The following is a 14,139-nucleotide window of genomic DNA, read 5'->3' on the forward strand; positions in this document are numbered from 1 at the left end:
TGCAAATTATTTTATACTTAATTCTATAACTAAAAAAGTAAATTTCAAACAAAAACACACCCACAGATTGGTTAACAGTTTTTTTTAATGATTATTTATAACTGCATTCAAACAACGAGAACAAAGTCAAACTTTAAAACACAATAAAGTGGAAAATATTGGCCCCATCTTTGAGAAAACCGCATCTAAACTGTGACTGGACAGAAACATTTCAATAATAATAAAGATAATAATAACTGTATTTGGGAACGATGAGTCAGCATTTCTAACACTTAACTTTCTGATGTTGAAAGTGTTGCAATATTCTTAATAATAAAAAAATCAAAAAACTTGAAATAACATACATGTAAATACATATGAAAACAGATAAGTTTTAACCAAGACACAGATGATTGTTTTACAACCAACTGAAGCTTGAAAATCTCAAAATAACTTGTGTCAGGAGATAATAATCCCACTGGAATAATCCAGGCTAAAATATTATTTAAAATGTATTCATCTTCAACATAATCTCCTCATATTTTTAGCGATCCATGAGAGAAATCTGGATTAACCAGAACTGGAGCCTGGACACTTTGGTGTTTGACGTCTCGCTAGCTTGCGTTGAAGCTCCTCATAGTATTTCTAGAAAAAAACAAAACATAAACAATGTAAGGCCGTGTGTTTGTGTGTGCGTTTAAATCTGTACACATGTTTGTGCGTGTGTTTGTGTACCTGCAGTTTGTAGTAGTGCTGCTGGCTGCCGCAGTGACTCTTGGCCGCGACGTCCTTCAGGAAAAACAGACGACAAATGTTACAGAAGAATCCGGATTTGGGAACCACAAACTCTGGACCTGAAGGAACAGAGAGAGAGAGAGAGAGAGGTAAATTAGCGCTCACAAAACAACTTTCATCTAATGTCGTGAACATTTCAGAAAATCTGTGGGTATGTTTTTCACCAAAGACACTGGAGGGATTAAATGGCGGCATTTTGAAGTTGGCAGCAACACGAGGAACCTGGCGAGATCTTTTCACCTCAGGTCCGTCAAACTCCATCTTTGACCCTTTGGCCACAACTGAAAAAGAGGAGAAAACAAGGAGGTCATGTTTACATTGGCTTAGGTTTGTCCTTCTGTTAGCAACTTCCTGATCTATCTGTCATTTTTGTTACATTTAGGTGATCAAATAAGTTCCCATTAAATTTAGGTAATAATTGATTCGGAAAGACGTGGGCGTCTTATCTTAAACAATAACTCATGCTGAGTTGCCCCGCTCACAACAACAGTTCACAAGGCAGTCCTACAACACAGCTGCTGGAAAGGAGGGACCAAGCTGAGTGCAGCTCACTCACTAACATAGTGCCAAGACCCAGTCTGTGGGCCAACAAGGGAGCGCTTTGTCTAAACCACGAGATGAGATGCACCGCCGCAAGGGTAGTTTCACTGAGCGGAGACCACAGCTGTGTTGTGTACTTAATAAAACCTTTAAACTATATAGGAGTTTCCTCTCATATCTCAAAATACGAACATGACAGTCTCAGAGTAAAACCGCTGCTCCACGAAGAGCCAGCTGAGGTGGTTCGGGCATCTGAACCACCCCCCGCACTCCCCGGAGGTGGTGGAAATGGCTGGGGTGAGGGTAGTCTGGGATTCCTTGCTAAGGCCCCTGCAACAACCTTTGTTTTTTTGTTGAAAGACAACCAGTGCATGTGACAAACCTGTGCCATTGTGATCTTTGTGTCCATCAGATGTTGAGGTTTCCTCAGCTTCTACTGTCGTACTCTACAAAGAGAAACAACAGATTTTCGTTGTTGTATTTGTGCTTCATGTTGCAAAAACGGCAGAAAACAAAATTAAACACGGGTTCTTTAAAATATTAATCTTGACCTCAAGGGTTGAGGACGTCCCTGATCTGTCCTCTTCGCCGGGTATGTGGACCTCTTGCGTGCTTTTCTCCACCTTTGCCTCGTCTTCTTCTATGATTTCATTCAGAGTGATGAGCTCCTCCTGCATTACTGCAGTGTTCTCACTATTAGACTCTCGGTCTTTATGGTTTGCTACGTTTGCTTCCTTCGTCCCTCTGGTGGACACCTCTGTGGTCATCATCTCTTCCAGAACTTGATTGTCTTCCTCCACAGTGTCCAAAATTTCATAGGCTATCTTTGTTGGTGTGCCTAGTTTTGGAGGTTCTTCCTCTTTCTTTGGTGTTTCTCGGGCAGATGCGCGCCTCCTCCTCGTAAACGTGTCCTCTTTTTTCGTTTTGTCAGTTGAAACATCTCTCCTGCTCGTTCTTTCCCTCCTTCCTCTGTCAAATCTTGTCGTAACAGTAGGTTCTTTCACAACAGTCTCATCCTCCACAGAGTCAAGGATTTTGTACGATGTCTTCTCGTACTCAAGTTCTTTAGGGAGATCATCTCTTTTTCCTCTCATGCTCCTTCTCCTAACAGACCTTTGTGAGGTGGACGCAACTGGTTTTTCATCCATCTTCTCAGTGACCTCTCCAGACTCTTGGTCTTTATTAGAATCTCCTGCAGTGGAGTCAGTCTGGGCCCTGCTTTGTTTGGCAAATCTGTACTGGCAAACTGCTGCTTTAATGGCCATGAATGCATCCTTGTCTATATGGAGAAGTTCTGAAGTGGATGAGAGTATGGAGTTTGAGTCAACAATATTCTCCGCTACTAGTTTCTGACTGTCCTCCATCTCCAGCACGTCACCTGCAGGTCTTGCATTGGATTCTGTTTTGTGTGTTTCTGGTGCAGCAGCAACAGGGAAAGTGGTCTGCACACCAGATGGAATTTCAGAAAGATCCGAATGTGGAAGTTTTGTTGAAGAATTTGCATCAACAGTGACACAGTTTAGATCAAGGCTTGTGGTGACCTCATAATGGTTTTGAAGATTCTCCTGTAAGACCTTCAAACTAAGACAGAAAAACAAAAACAAAACAGCTGAAAAAAACACTTATACATTATTATTTCCACGTTCATCCATATCAACACATACCTTAAGTTGAGAGACAGTTTAGAACTGGAATCTTCAGTACTGCTTGAACGCTGTGAAGCCTCCATCTTGGTCTCCGGTCCTAGTGCAGTGTACTCTGGTTGTAGGTCTTGTGATGAAGCTTTAACGGAGGTTTCTGGAGTTTTAATGTCAGTCTGTGGATTCTGAGTTTGAGTGTCTGCAGGAGGTTCTGCTTCTGTGTTCTGAGGTGGAACAGTAGAAGGTTCAGGTGCAGACAAATCTGGTCTGGTCTCATCACAACCCTCGTCTTCCATTGGTTCTTCCACGTCAGCTCCTGTCTCTCCAACCTCCAGCGGTGCTGCGTCCTTTGTCCCCTTTGTCTCAGCATCGACTTTGGCTGATTCTGCTCCACAATCAAGTTCAGGAACAACCACATTTCCTGAAGTTTTTGGCACCACAGCTGACCGTTGAACCTTTGCGTCCAAAGTCTCTGCATCTTCTGTGACTTCATTTGGTTCAGTCAGTTTTTCAGATGCAGTGACTTTTCCCTTATCTTCTCGTATCAGCACAAACTGTTGAACATTTGTAGCCACGTCTGGGTTTTCTTTAAGTTCGGACATTGACGACAGACTTTTGGGTTTCACAGTTTTTTCTTGCACTTCTTTAACTATCAAATTCTCCGCTGTTTTTTTGGGTTCCGGTGAAGAAGAGTTTGCTTCCATGTTGTCCTTTGCTTCAGTTACTGGAACATGTGCTAGTCCGTCATGTTTATCTCCCGCAGTTTTGGCAGTTTTGTCGATCTCTTCAGTCGAGACTCCTGTGTCAGTTACAGTCTTCACGTCTTTTACAGCAGTTTCCTCATTAATATGTTTGTCTGTTGTGGTCTGGGCCTCAAAGAGTAGTAGTTTGTCGACATTGTCTCTGTCTTCCGTTACCACCACAACCTTTGTATCTGATTCTTCTGACTTGGAAGTCTCTTTGTCTGGAACTGTGGATTTGGATAGCACATCTTTGGGTTTTGCAGTGTTTTCTTCAAGGTTTCCTGTTGTCTTTTCTTCTGCTGAAGCCAAATTCTCCTCAAGTAATCTGGGTTTTTGTGAAGAAGAGATTTCAAAGTTTGAGAGTTTATTTTGTTCCTCAGTCATGTTTCTGGACTCATCGACCTTGACTGGGCCATGTGTGTCCACTTCTTTGGTCTTAGACGTCTCTACAGCAGGGCGATTTTCTGGTGTTGAGGATTTGGATGCTGAAATTGTAGGTTTTTCCAGTTTTCCTTCAATTTTTTCTTTTGTTTCTACGACATTTGGCACCTTTGATTCTAAATCATTTGAATGATCAGGAGGACTTCCTGTAGAATTTGGTTGTTTTGTCTCATTTTCTCCCGTGACAAAATTCTCAGCTTGTATTTCAGGTTCCTGCAAAGATGAGACTGTTTCCCCTTTGATTTTCACCTTAGGGACTTGGCCTTCTGGGACTTGACTTGGTTCACTCGTGTTTTCAGATTTTTCAACCACAGACTCTTGAACCTTTGCATCCAGTTTAGATTTTGCTTCTGCACTTTGTTTTGTCGTATCTCCAGCTGAAGTCAAATGTTCAACTATTACAAATTTCTGTGAAGATAAGGTCGTTTCAGATTTGTCCATTGCTTTAGGGATAACTTTGTTTGTTGATTCGTCAACCTCGTCTGTTTCTTCTTCCGTAACCACAGATTGTTGAACCTTTGTGTCGGATTTGTCCGACGTACAAATCTCTACATCTGTGGGGTTTTCTGAAGTTGTGTATTTGGACGACATATTTGCTGAATTTCCTTCCACCTGTTCTATGTTCGTTTGGAGATTAGTTGTTTTACGAGCAGTAGTGGATGTAGATTTATTGATCTGAGGTTTGGAGCCGCGGCAAACAACAGAGTTCCTACAAGTCAACCAGGAGAAAACAAAGACATGGACAATTGAAAATGTCAGAAAATGACAACTACAAGAATGTGTAATTGCTGAAGACAAAACTCTCAGATGAAGCGGAGTTAAACTGTGTGAATCAAGTACAACTTACTTCTGAGGAGTCAGCTTTTGATCAGTATCCTGCAAACAACCCAAATGAGAGTCAGTATTTTAGATGAAACACTGACACTGACATCACCTGCTGTCCAGACCACAATCAAACTATTGTGCCTCAGTCCAAGTATCTTAATCTGGACTTTTTTTCCCTCAGGAATGGGGACGGAAGTAAAAATCAAGGCTAATACCCGTCCTCTGGTGTCTGTTGGTGCGGTGTGGGTGTGGTGTGGTGTTCTTACCTTGCATTCCTGTTGACTGGCCTTTCTCGATCCTGTGGTTGTCTCCTTCTTTTTTGCTGCTGAGGATGATGAAGAGTGTGGCGTTGTTCGTCCAGCAGAGGGAGAAGGTGAAGACGATTTGATTTTGGTCAGCTCAGTGAGTAGAGTTGAAACCACATCCTGCGCGTTGGACTCTTTAGACGAACCAAATTAAAAAAACTGACAAACAAGAACGCAAGAAGAGTTTCCACTGAGTACTTTGATTTGTAAATGTTTTTGTCAAACCTGATTTTTCCAGTATATCCATCATCAGTTTCTCGACGGAGCTTGACCTCTTCCGTTTAGTTGACCTCTCCGGTGACGGCTGTCTTTCACGACTTCTTGAAAATCGTCTCTCATCTCTCCTTTGTGATGGTGATCGGCTTCCACGGATCCTTTTTTGAGACGACCGCCTCTCTTCACTAGTCCTCGGCGAGGACCGTCTCTTGTTTCTCCTCCTCGGGCTCTCATGGCTCCTCAAGCGTGAACAATCGCGGTTATAACGAGGAGAGCGAGTACAGGAACTGAAGTGTGGAAAATCAGCAATCAGCTTTTCAAGAGATATTTGATCATGTGACATAGTGTTGCTTATTTGAGGATTTGAGTCTCACAAACTTGTGATTGTATCTGTAGCTGTGGGTTAATTTTCTACTTTCAGGGCTTGATGAGTGGGAACTGCTTCCATGCCTGGATTTCTTCAGATGTTTTTGGGAATTCTGCACTGACGTGGAGGAAGAGGGCTTGGCATCTTTCCCAGGGGAACTGGAGAAAAGCAGATAAGCAGTGAATAATTTGAGACAAAGAAAATCTCCAGAAATACACTTGGTGCCAGTTTTCTACTGGTTTACTAACAAATGTTTAAAAACTAGGAAAGCTACCTGTTCTTGAAGAGAGAAAAATCTAATAATTAAAAAGGAACTGGTCATATTTGAGTTCAATCATTTAAGAGTATCAAGAAATGACAAGGTTTCAGCAGATGTTACTCCAGAACCATCAAAGGACGGATCTTGAGGGACACATTATTAGAGAGTGAGTTAATCCTCCAGGTAAAGAGGGTTAATGACAAGTATTTCATGGTACAAAAGGAAACTACCGCAGTTAACAATGCAGCGTCCCCCAAACTTACAGTGTTTGGAGGTCTCTGCAGTTCTCAAGGTGAACGGCAGTGTTCTGGTGGGCGATCCAATCCTGGTGATGAGAACAAAAAACCCAACATTTAGACAAGCAAGTGTCGATATCTCAAATGCCATATACAAACTAAACTGTTTCAAAACCATCATATGCAAGCTCCTTGGTTTTTTTTAATCTTTTACGGTTCAAAATGAGTCCAACTCCATGTAGAGTCCACATTAGACGACCACAGAAATGGGTAGAGGATGAAATTTACAACACCCAGACTCAAGCAGACCCCTAAGCAAATGCAAATGTAGTACGCATAACCCGGCCCAAAATGTGTTGCTGATGTGTTGTTCATTTTAATAAAGCCCAGGGTCAGTAACAGCCTGAATGAAAACTTCTTCTGGGTCCTCAGTCTTGCGTGGTATCAAAGTTTTCCAAGGGTTTGGTTGACGCTGACAGATGATGGTTCGGAACAAGCCGAGACTACAAGAACAACAATTTTACAATGTGACGTTTCGACTCAAAATGAAACAATTTTCTCACATGGAGGGAAATCATGGAGTGTTTTCTTACGCTTACCTTCATGTGACTGCATTCTATGTGACACGGAGAACAGGTGTAAGGAAAGACTTTAGGTGTAGTTTTTGTGTCATAACGTATCACGGCTGGAGTTGGCAGGTCCTTGAAAACTGGAGGTTTTGCCAGATGAGGTGTCGGCAACTTTTGCAATCTCTGCACAGGGTGAGGAGAAGTGGACTGAGAACCACCAACTGAACGTTGAGGCGCAGGTTTACTTTCAGAAATAACTGGAATGCGTAATGCTTTCCCCGTTTGCACTGCAGGCCTTTTCTGCTCCTGGTTCTCTTGTGTTCTACCTTGAGTTTTATCCTGATTCTTCATGTTCTTGGCATCACTGATACTAATGAGCACAAGACCAGGCCGGTCAGGATGCATACCGTGCAAAAGAGTGTAGGACGATTGGGCTTTCGATGCTGACTGGAGATCTGCTCTCGGTACTTTCAAAGGAAGGGACTTGGGGTCTTCAGGCAGGACAACAGTTTTGTCAAATATTGGTTCAAAAGTCTGGCTTGCCTGGATCTTCAGTTGTTTAGCTCGACCATTACTTAAAGGAGCTACAGAATTCTGAGTTGAAATGAACTGAGAGTTGATGACAGTATCTTCAGGTGTGGCAACGGTTCCGTCTTTGTTTTTCTTTGGCACAGACAAAGAGCTGAGGATTGGATCAAAAGTCTGGTTTGATTCGATCTTCAATTGCTTTGCTCGGTCATTACGTAAAGGTGCAACAGATCTTAGCGCGGAACTGTATGAAGAGCTGGTAACTGAACTACTTTGGCCATATAAGGAACCAAAGGCACCGACTTTCCCCTGTGATACACTGTTTTTAAGTAGTTCTCGACTGGCACTGCTGGTATGCTGCTCGTAGGAGTCCAACAACATACTCCCATCTCTTTTAGCACTGACACTACTGGTACATTCAGAGTCATCCACAACCCCACCAAAGTATTTGCCAGTGTGTCCATAATCAATCACTTTATGGGGCTGGAGAACAGCTGAAGAACCTTGAGAACCACTCAACCTTTCCATTCCTCTCACACTTCTGATGGGTTGGGGTTCAGAGTCAAGTTTTGACTCAGCTGTAGCCGTAGACCTCTTTCTCTTCTGAATGCGGATTTGGCGCAAAATTAATGGCAGGTTGGTGGGGGTCAGCTGGTCTTCGGGGTATAAGCTGAGAAGTTCCAAGTCCTCTTTTTCAAGGCCAAACCCTGACAGAATTTTAGTGGCTGCTTCAGAGGTGTACTTGGGGTGACATATTTCAGTAAGATTTGCAGGTTTGTCACAATCACCCAATCTTGTAACAGACTGAACATCACATTTTCTTTCTATGGAGGAATTAAAGCTAAAGCCACTACTGTTGAGTGAATACAATTTAGGAGGATTTTTAGTGGTTGACCCTCTGTATTTTGGTAGCCAGTCCAAGGTGCTTCTTTTACCTTCAACATCAGAGAGTGTGTGACCTTGCGAGGCTGAGGTCGAGGACATGGGATAGTGAGTGTTCTGTCCTGTAGGAAAAGTCAACTCCTCTCTGGCTCTGCTCATATCTGCGTCAATTACGGGTCGGCTATGTTCAGGCCCATAATTCACGGACTGAGTCGAGTGTGACGGAATTATTATTCTAGAGTTGGCAGGAGACGCAGAATAAGCAGCAGAAAAGCTAAAGTTGGACTCAGGCCCAACATGGAGAGACGTTCCAGGGAGGTCCTTTTCTGCCGTGAGTCCATGTGGCCCTTGGATGGAACTTTGGTTCCCAGAGGCAAAGGGATTGCACAGGGGATGACTCATGGTGTTTGCGATCTTCAGGAGGTTAAGGAGACTGATTGCGGTGGCAGTTGGTGAGGGAGGTGTCAATTTTGCTGCTTGGCAACCAACATTGTTTAACTGTGTTAGTGCTAGCTGGGCTTTCAGCTGAGCTAGCTGCAGGGAGGCAGCCTGCTGTCCAATCAGGAGAGAGCTCCCAGGGATGCCTCCAAGAATGGGACTTGTTAGGGGCCTCGAAGCAGGGATACAGGGACCGTGCTCCGGAAACCATGCAAAGCTGAAAAGTGAGAACACAGAATTGAGTTATTTAACTGGACTGGTCTTCAGATTCTAGACGGTCTTTTCTGTAACAAAACAATTACTCAGAGGACAAATTTGTCTGAATCACTGAACCATAGGCTCATCTCTTTGTTGCTCCGTCTTAAGTTGCTTGGTTAGAGGTGTTAGGGTTAGAGTTCTTCACCCATGCAGATGACACATTTAATTTGACATTAATTCCAAATTCAACTGACATATTTTAAAGATTAATGGTCCTTAATCTTTAATGTAATGGAGTTTACACTCACTGCCACATTGTCATTCAAACAGGAAGTGCTTCAGGAAGTCTCCTCAGTTCATATATTTCAGTTTCAATCACTCGTTTTAAATTTGTAACCATCTTCCTCGTCACAGACTGAAAACCTCTTTTTGTCTTTATGTTTTGTGGTCACATACCTCATACCACGCTGTGTTTTAAGGTGCTGAGAGGGAGTTGTAGAAAAAATAAATAAATCAGCAAACAATCACTACTCCATAAGCCAGTAAATTCATATTCAGTCTGACTATATGGGTTTGTCCACCCATTTTTGCCCACTTTGTACCTTTTCCAGGCTACCTGGGTACTAATACTGTGTTTCCATGATGGTACAGTTCGGTTTGGAATGGTGCAGAGCTGGTCTAGCTCCTCCCAGACTGTACGTACTATTTTACTCTGGTACCCTAAGTAAAGGGTGCCAAAGAACGGTACCTTTTGCTACCGTTTTGTGTTTTGAAACACAAAACAAAACGTACTGTACTGTGCTGAACCAAACTGAACCGTTCCACCTTGTATAAGTGCAGGTCCCATATGGTTTCAGAAACATGGGAAGCCCATGTGGGCAAAGATGAGTGGGGCCACCAGGTAGACCATAGACAAACCCAGTCCAAATCTAGTCCTCATGGGGTTTTACATGCAAGAGAAAATTCTAATCTTCAGCCAACTTTAAGATTAATTACTCACATATTCTTACAACCAGGCCTGGTGGACAATATTAACAGCCATAACTTATGATAAGACACAAACTAGGCGCCAGAACGTGTGATAATGTCGTACTCCAGATGCCTTTGTCTCAGCTCTCCTCAGCTCTGAGCTGTTTACAATAAAATCTGTCAACTTATCTCATCACTGACTCCAGAGGTTCCATCAGAGGTCGTCTCACCTGAGAATCAAAATCTCCACAACAGCGTGGACACAGTGGTTGTTTCAGAAAACAGTTCTGTGTTCACACACACATCCTCAGAGACTGTGTCCAGTTGACGACGTTGGTAACCTGAGAAATCTCCCCTCCCCTTGACTTTTTTTTCAGCTCTGATCGTGAACCTCACACAGTGGGACTCGGCAAATCCCGTTCATGGCGCTAATGTGAAGGTGAAGAACCTCAATCAGGGAGATTCTAAGTCTAAGTCCTGGAGCACAATGATGATCCCTCTCCCTGCATTGTCTTGTTTGAAGGAAATTAGATCCTTCTTTCCTCCCGCTTCCTCCCTCCTTATTTGGTCTGTGAAGAACTGCGAGAAACACGTGACCTCACATGTTCCTGGGAAGGAGTTTGATTTATTCTCCACACAGATTAAGTTAACATCGGCAGATCTCTCCAAGCATGTCCAATTCTTTTTACCTTTGACCTTACCCAAACACATTGCTGCTGCTGCCGCCACACACACACAGATGAAGTGACACTTTATTTTTGGCTGTCATCACTATCCTGACAGTCTCCTGACCTCACACACATTATTATATTACATTACATTATATTATTATTTACATCCTTGATTCACCTATAATTTAGTTTTAGAACTCAAAAAAAATGCACAAAATTGTGAAAAACTCTCGCAAAGAAACCAGAACATGCTCACGTTTAAAGGTCCAGTGTGTGAGATTTACCAGGGTCTGTTGTCGAAAGGGTGTTTGTATCAGTGCATAACGACGTAAAAAATAAAAACAGCTCAGTTTTTGTCGCGTAAGTTGAGAAGCCTTTCATACGTATTTATACGTGAGACTTGTGGTTTAATGAAGTTAAATTTTTCTACGTTTCTAAGCCAAGTTAGCAAAGTCATTCAGGGCAGCTAGCGTTAGCATGCTAACACGTTGGTCGTGTGGGAAGCTAGCATTAGCATGCTAACATGCGTCCTGTTAAAAGTATTAGTTTTGTCTTCGCCGTCGTCTTCAGCGTCTCACGTTAAACTCTTTCACTCTGACCTTTAGCGAGCGGCGTAAAACGATAGTGAAATCTTCGCAGCTTGAATGAGTGAATGAGTGAACGTCTGGTTCCAGTTACATCATCACGCTGAAGCTTGTGAGTTTTTCATCAGTGCAGGGGAATGGAGACGAGATCAGATGATACGACGAGGACATTCATGAGCAGCTATTTCAGGACACTGAGGACAAGTTTGACTGAAGTTTACGTGAGGTGAGGTGTCTCCTCTGTTCTTTATGACATTTTTATAGTCACAGTTAATAACTTGATTCTGAAGCAGAAACTATTAAGTAAATAGACTATAAAAAAAAAGTGATTCATTAGGCAGGGGATCACTTCTGGTGCTATTTTAGTTTTTTATCTCAACACACGCACACACTTGTAACTCCACAGTAACAGTGCGTCCTCATTTATTTCTATCACCACCAGCGTCTCGTCGAGGACACGCCCCCATGGTCGTAAACACGCCCCCTTGGTCATAAACACCTCCATCTCAGCTGTTTGAGCAAAACTATTAAAAGCTTCTTTCAGTGAACGCTTCACTTCCTGTTTGATATTTAAGACGACAGAAACAACTGGTCACGAAAAAAGTCTGTTTTTCCCATTTTTAATGATGAACGAATGAATGAACGAATGAACGAATAAATGCATAGATGAAAGTACTTGTTTATTTGAGATAAACTGAATGGCGTTCACTTAATTACGGCTGCACTAGTTTGGTTAAATTGGGAAGTTTGGATGCATTTTTCACAATTTAAACTACACTTTTCGAACTAAAAAGACAATTACCAAAACCAAAAGCACAACTGGGTAAGGATTCTGGAATTTAGTGCCACTATCAAGTCAAATGTGAACTGTACATGTTCAAAATTGAGTATGAAAGCAGGAGACGCAGAGAAAACTGAACACTGGTTTAATCAATCGCAGCTTTTTTAAATAACTGATCAAATGTACAGTTTCTATCCTGAAAAACCACATGGACTCTCAGAAAAACAGGTGTTCTTCACCAGAAAATTCATCAAAACAAATAAAACTTGAGTCAGCGTCAAGCAAAGAACTAAATCTAACTGAAATTCATCCACATATAACCAAATTAGTATCTTTGTGTCTACAGACATATACGATTATGGAGGTGGAATTTAAATTAGAACCCATTTAAAAAATCCCAGGTTTAATAATCTAAGCCAACAGAGAGTGAACTGTCAATCCTTTAAAGCTTTCTATTAACACGTGTTGTGGTGAACCACAGCTCTAAAGATCTTGGAGCTAATTTAAGCGACATGTGTCTGATGGTGTTTTAAGCTTTCATGGTATTTATGAGACTCAGTGCTGAGCACGTTTAAAGCCCTGGATCGAGACAGACGAGACGCTTGCGTGTCCCCCACACTTAGATGTCCTCTTCTTTTGGCTGTGGCGTTAGCAGAGCTAGCTGGCGTTAATACCACACAGCCATTTCACACATGTTAATAAAGTCCACATGCTCACACGCTCACCCATGTGGTCACAACAGATGAAAGACTGAATTAACAGCGTTAGCCCAGATATTTGCTAGTGCCATGCTAGTGCCGTTTCATGTTGTGTTGCTAAAAGAAAAAGCTTAAGTTGACTATCTTTCACATTTCTTTTAAAAAAGTGCTTTGTCATGGTATGCTGCTAAAAAGAAAGCTAATGTTGACTATGCAAAAGTGCTTTATCATGTTTTGTTGCTGAAAGAAAATGCTGAACTTGACTGTTTTCCATCTTTCCTTTAAAAATTTGCCATGTTATGTTGCTAAAAAAAACAGAAGAAGCTAAAGTTGATTATTTTCCACATTTCTTGCTGTGCTAATGCTAACCGAACATTCTCCAAATGGACAGCTAGCAAATGTTAGCTAAGTGGAAAAATGTGGACATGGAAAGTTTCCTGATTTTTTCATTACAAAAACAGAACATATTTTATTCGTCCTCACCTGCGTCTCGGGTCGGCAGCGTTGCTTTTGTTTAAGACGTGATCCGTGCTTTTATCTGAAGACACGTTAGCGGTCCTGCTGTCGGTCGTTGATGCCTCTGGACGACCGATGTTCGTCGACCTCCGCTGTTGAGGACCGCGAGCCTTCGCTTCTTCCAGCATCGCAGAAAACACAACCAGACATATATATATACAATATATATCTATGTAAACACTTCTTGTCTCGTTCAGAAAACTATTACAGTTCAAATTTTAAACATAAATCCCATATTTAAACAAGTTTAAGGTGAAAAAAGAGCAGTTATTTTCCTTTAATCAAAAAGTAAATCCAGACTTCTATGCGTTGTTCCAGAAGATCAAGACATCCGATCGACTTTCCAAAAGTGCCTGTAAAGCGGATAAAGAAACTAACTTAAATACTGCATCACAAAAAGTCAATCTTCACGGCGTCCAGAGACATAAAGTCCTAAGATTTCAACGTATTCCAGAATCTGCGACGTTCAGAACCCCAGGTGTTCCAGAACACGAGCCAGTCTCGAGTGTCTGGAGGCTTAAGCCATTAGAGGGTCAGCGAGATTTAAGCCATGAGGGACTGAGAGAGGAGAGGGAGGAACGCTGGAACGTCCCACACCCGTCCCTCTGAGACAGCAGCTGGACATGGGGGGAGAGAGAGAGTGGGAGAGAGCGAGAGCTTTCCAAAACCCATTGAATCATTATAGACTGGACTTTTAAGTCTCCTTGAAGATAATTCACCTTCTTCACTTTTGAAAGTTTTTGAAAATTCAACCTGTGTGGAAAAGTAGGCGGAGCTCCCTCATCAATGTCAACCATTTAGAATCCCTCTCTCGACATTGCCTCATGTGACCACAGGCCTGGACGCCAACTGTGGTGGAGAACATTGAGCCGTGATTGAGAACTTTGAGGCCACAATTGAGCGAGCCATGATTGAGAACATGGGAACTTTGATCCAGGATTGAGAACTTGGGAAATTTG

The 14,139-nt window shown here is 42.3% G+C and overlaps 1 protein-coding gene across 2 annotated transcripts; it reads right to left on the minus strand.

The window, feature by feature from the left end:
• Positions 1 to 67: 67 nt before the first annotated feature.
• Positions 68 to 13,947, minus strand: LOC122766301 (zinc finger protein 638-like). Of its 2 annotated transcripts, none has more exons than XM_044021056.1 (13): positions 13,148 to 13,947; positions 6,946 to 8,980; positions 6,374 to 6,435; positions 5,863 to 6,009; positions 5,494 to 5,771; positions 5,251 to 5,402; positions 4,986 to 5,014; positions 2,979 to 4,847; positions 1,866 to 2,895; positions 1,697 to 1,760; positions 939 to 1,055; positions 715 to 833; positions 68 to 624 (listed from the first exon to the last, which is right to left on the minus strand). In XM_044021056.1, exons 1-13 carry the CDS (start codon positions 13,306 to 13,308, stop codon positions 550 to 552), a joined length of 6,138 nt encoding a protein of 2,045 aa, XP_043876991.1. In that variant the 5' UTR covers positions 13,309 to 13,947; the 3' UTR covers positions 68 to 549. The 2 variants fall into 2 exon arrangements, with proteins under 2 accessions (XP_043876991.1, XP_043876990.1); XM_044021055.1 differs by having other exon boundaries at positions 5,230 to 5,402.
• Positions 13,948 to 14,139: the final 192 nt, after the last annotated feature.

Source organism: Solea senegalensis, linkage group LG3, assembly GCF_019176455.1.
Source record: "Solea senegalensis isolate Sse05_10M linkage group LG3, IFAPA_SoseM_1, whole genome shotgun sequence".
Taxonomy (NCBI): Eukaryota; Metazoa; Chordata; class Actinopteri; order Pleuronectiformes; family Soleidae; genus Solea; species Solea senegalensis.

What these genes read in the sequence shown, in the direction of transcription:
- LOC122766301 (XM_044021055.1), bottom strand. Translation starts at nt 13,308, where the DNA reads ATGCTGGAAGAAGCGAAGGCTCGCGGTCCTCAACAGCGGAGGTCGACG. An exon ending in CAAAGATCACAATGGCACAG is followed by an intron (nt 1,056 to 1,696) that starts GTTTGTCACATG and finishes CCTCTTTTTCAG; the next exon opens with TTGTGGCCAAAGGGTCAAAG. An exon ending in TAATCCCTCCAGTGTCTTTG is followed by an intron (nt 834 to 938) that starts GTGAAAAACATA and finishes CTGTTCCTTCAG; the next exon opens with GTCCAGAGTTTGTGGTTCCC.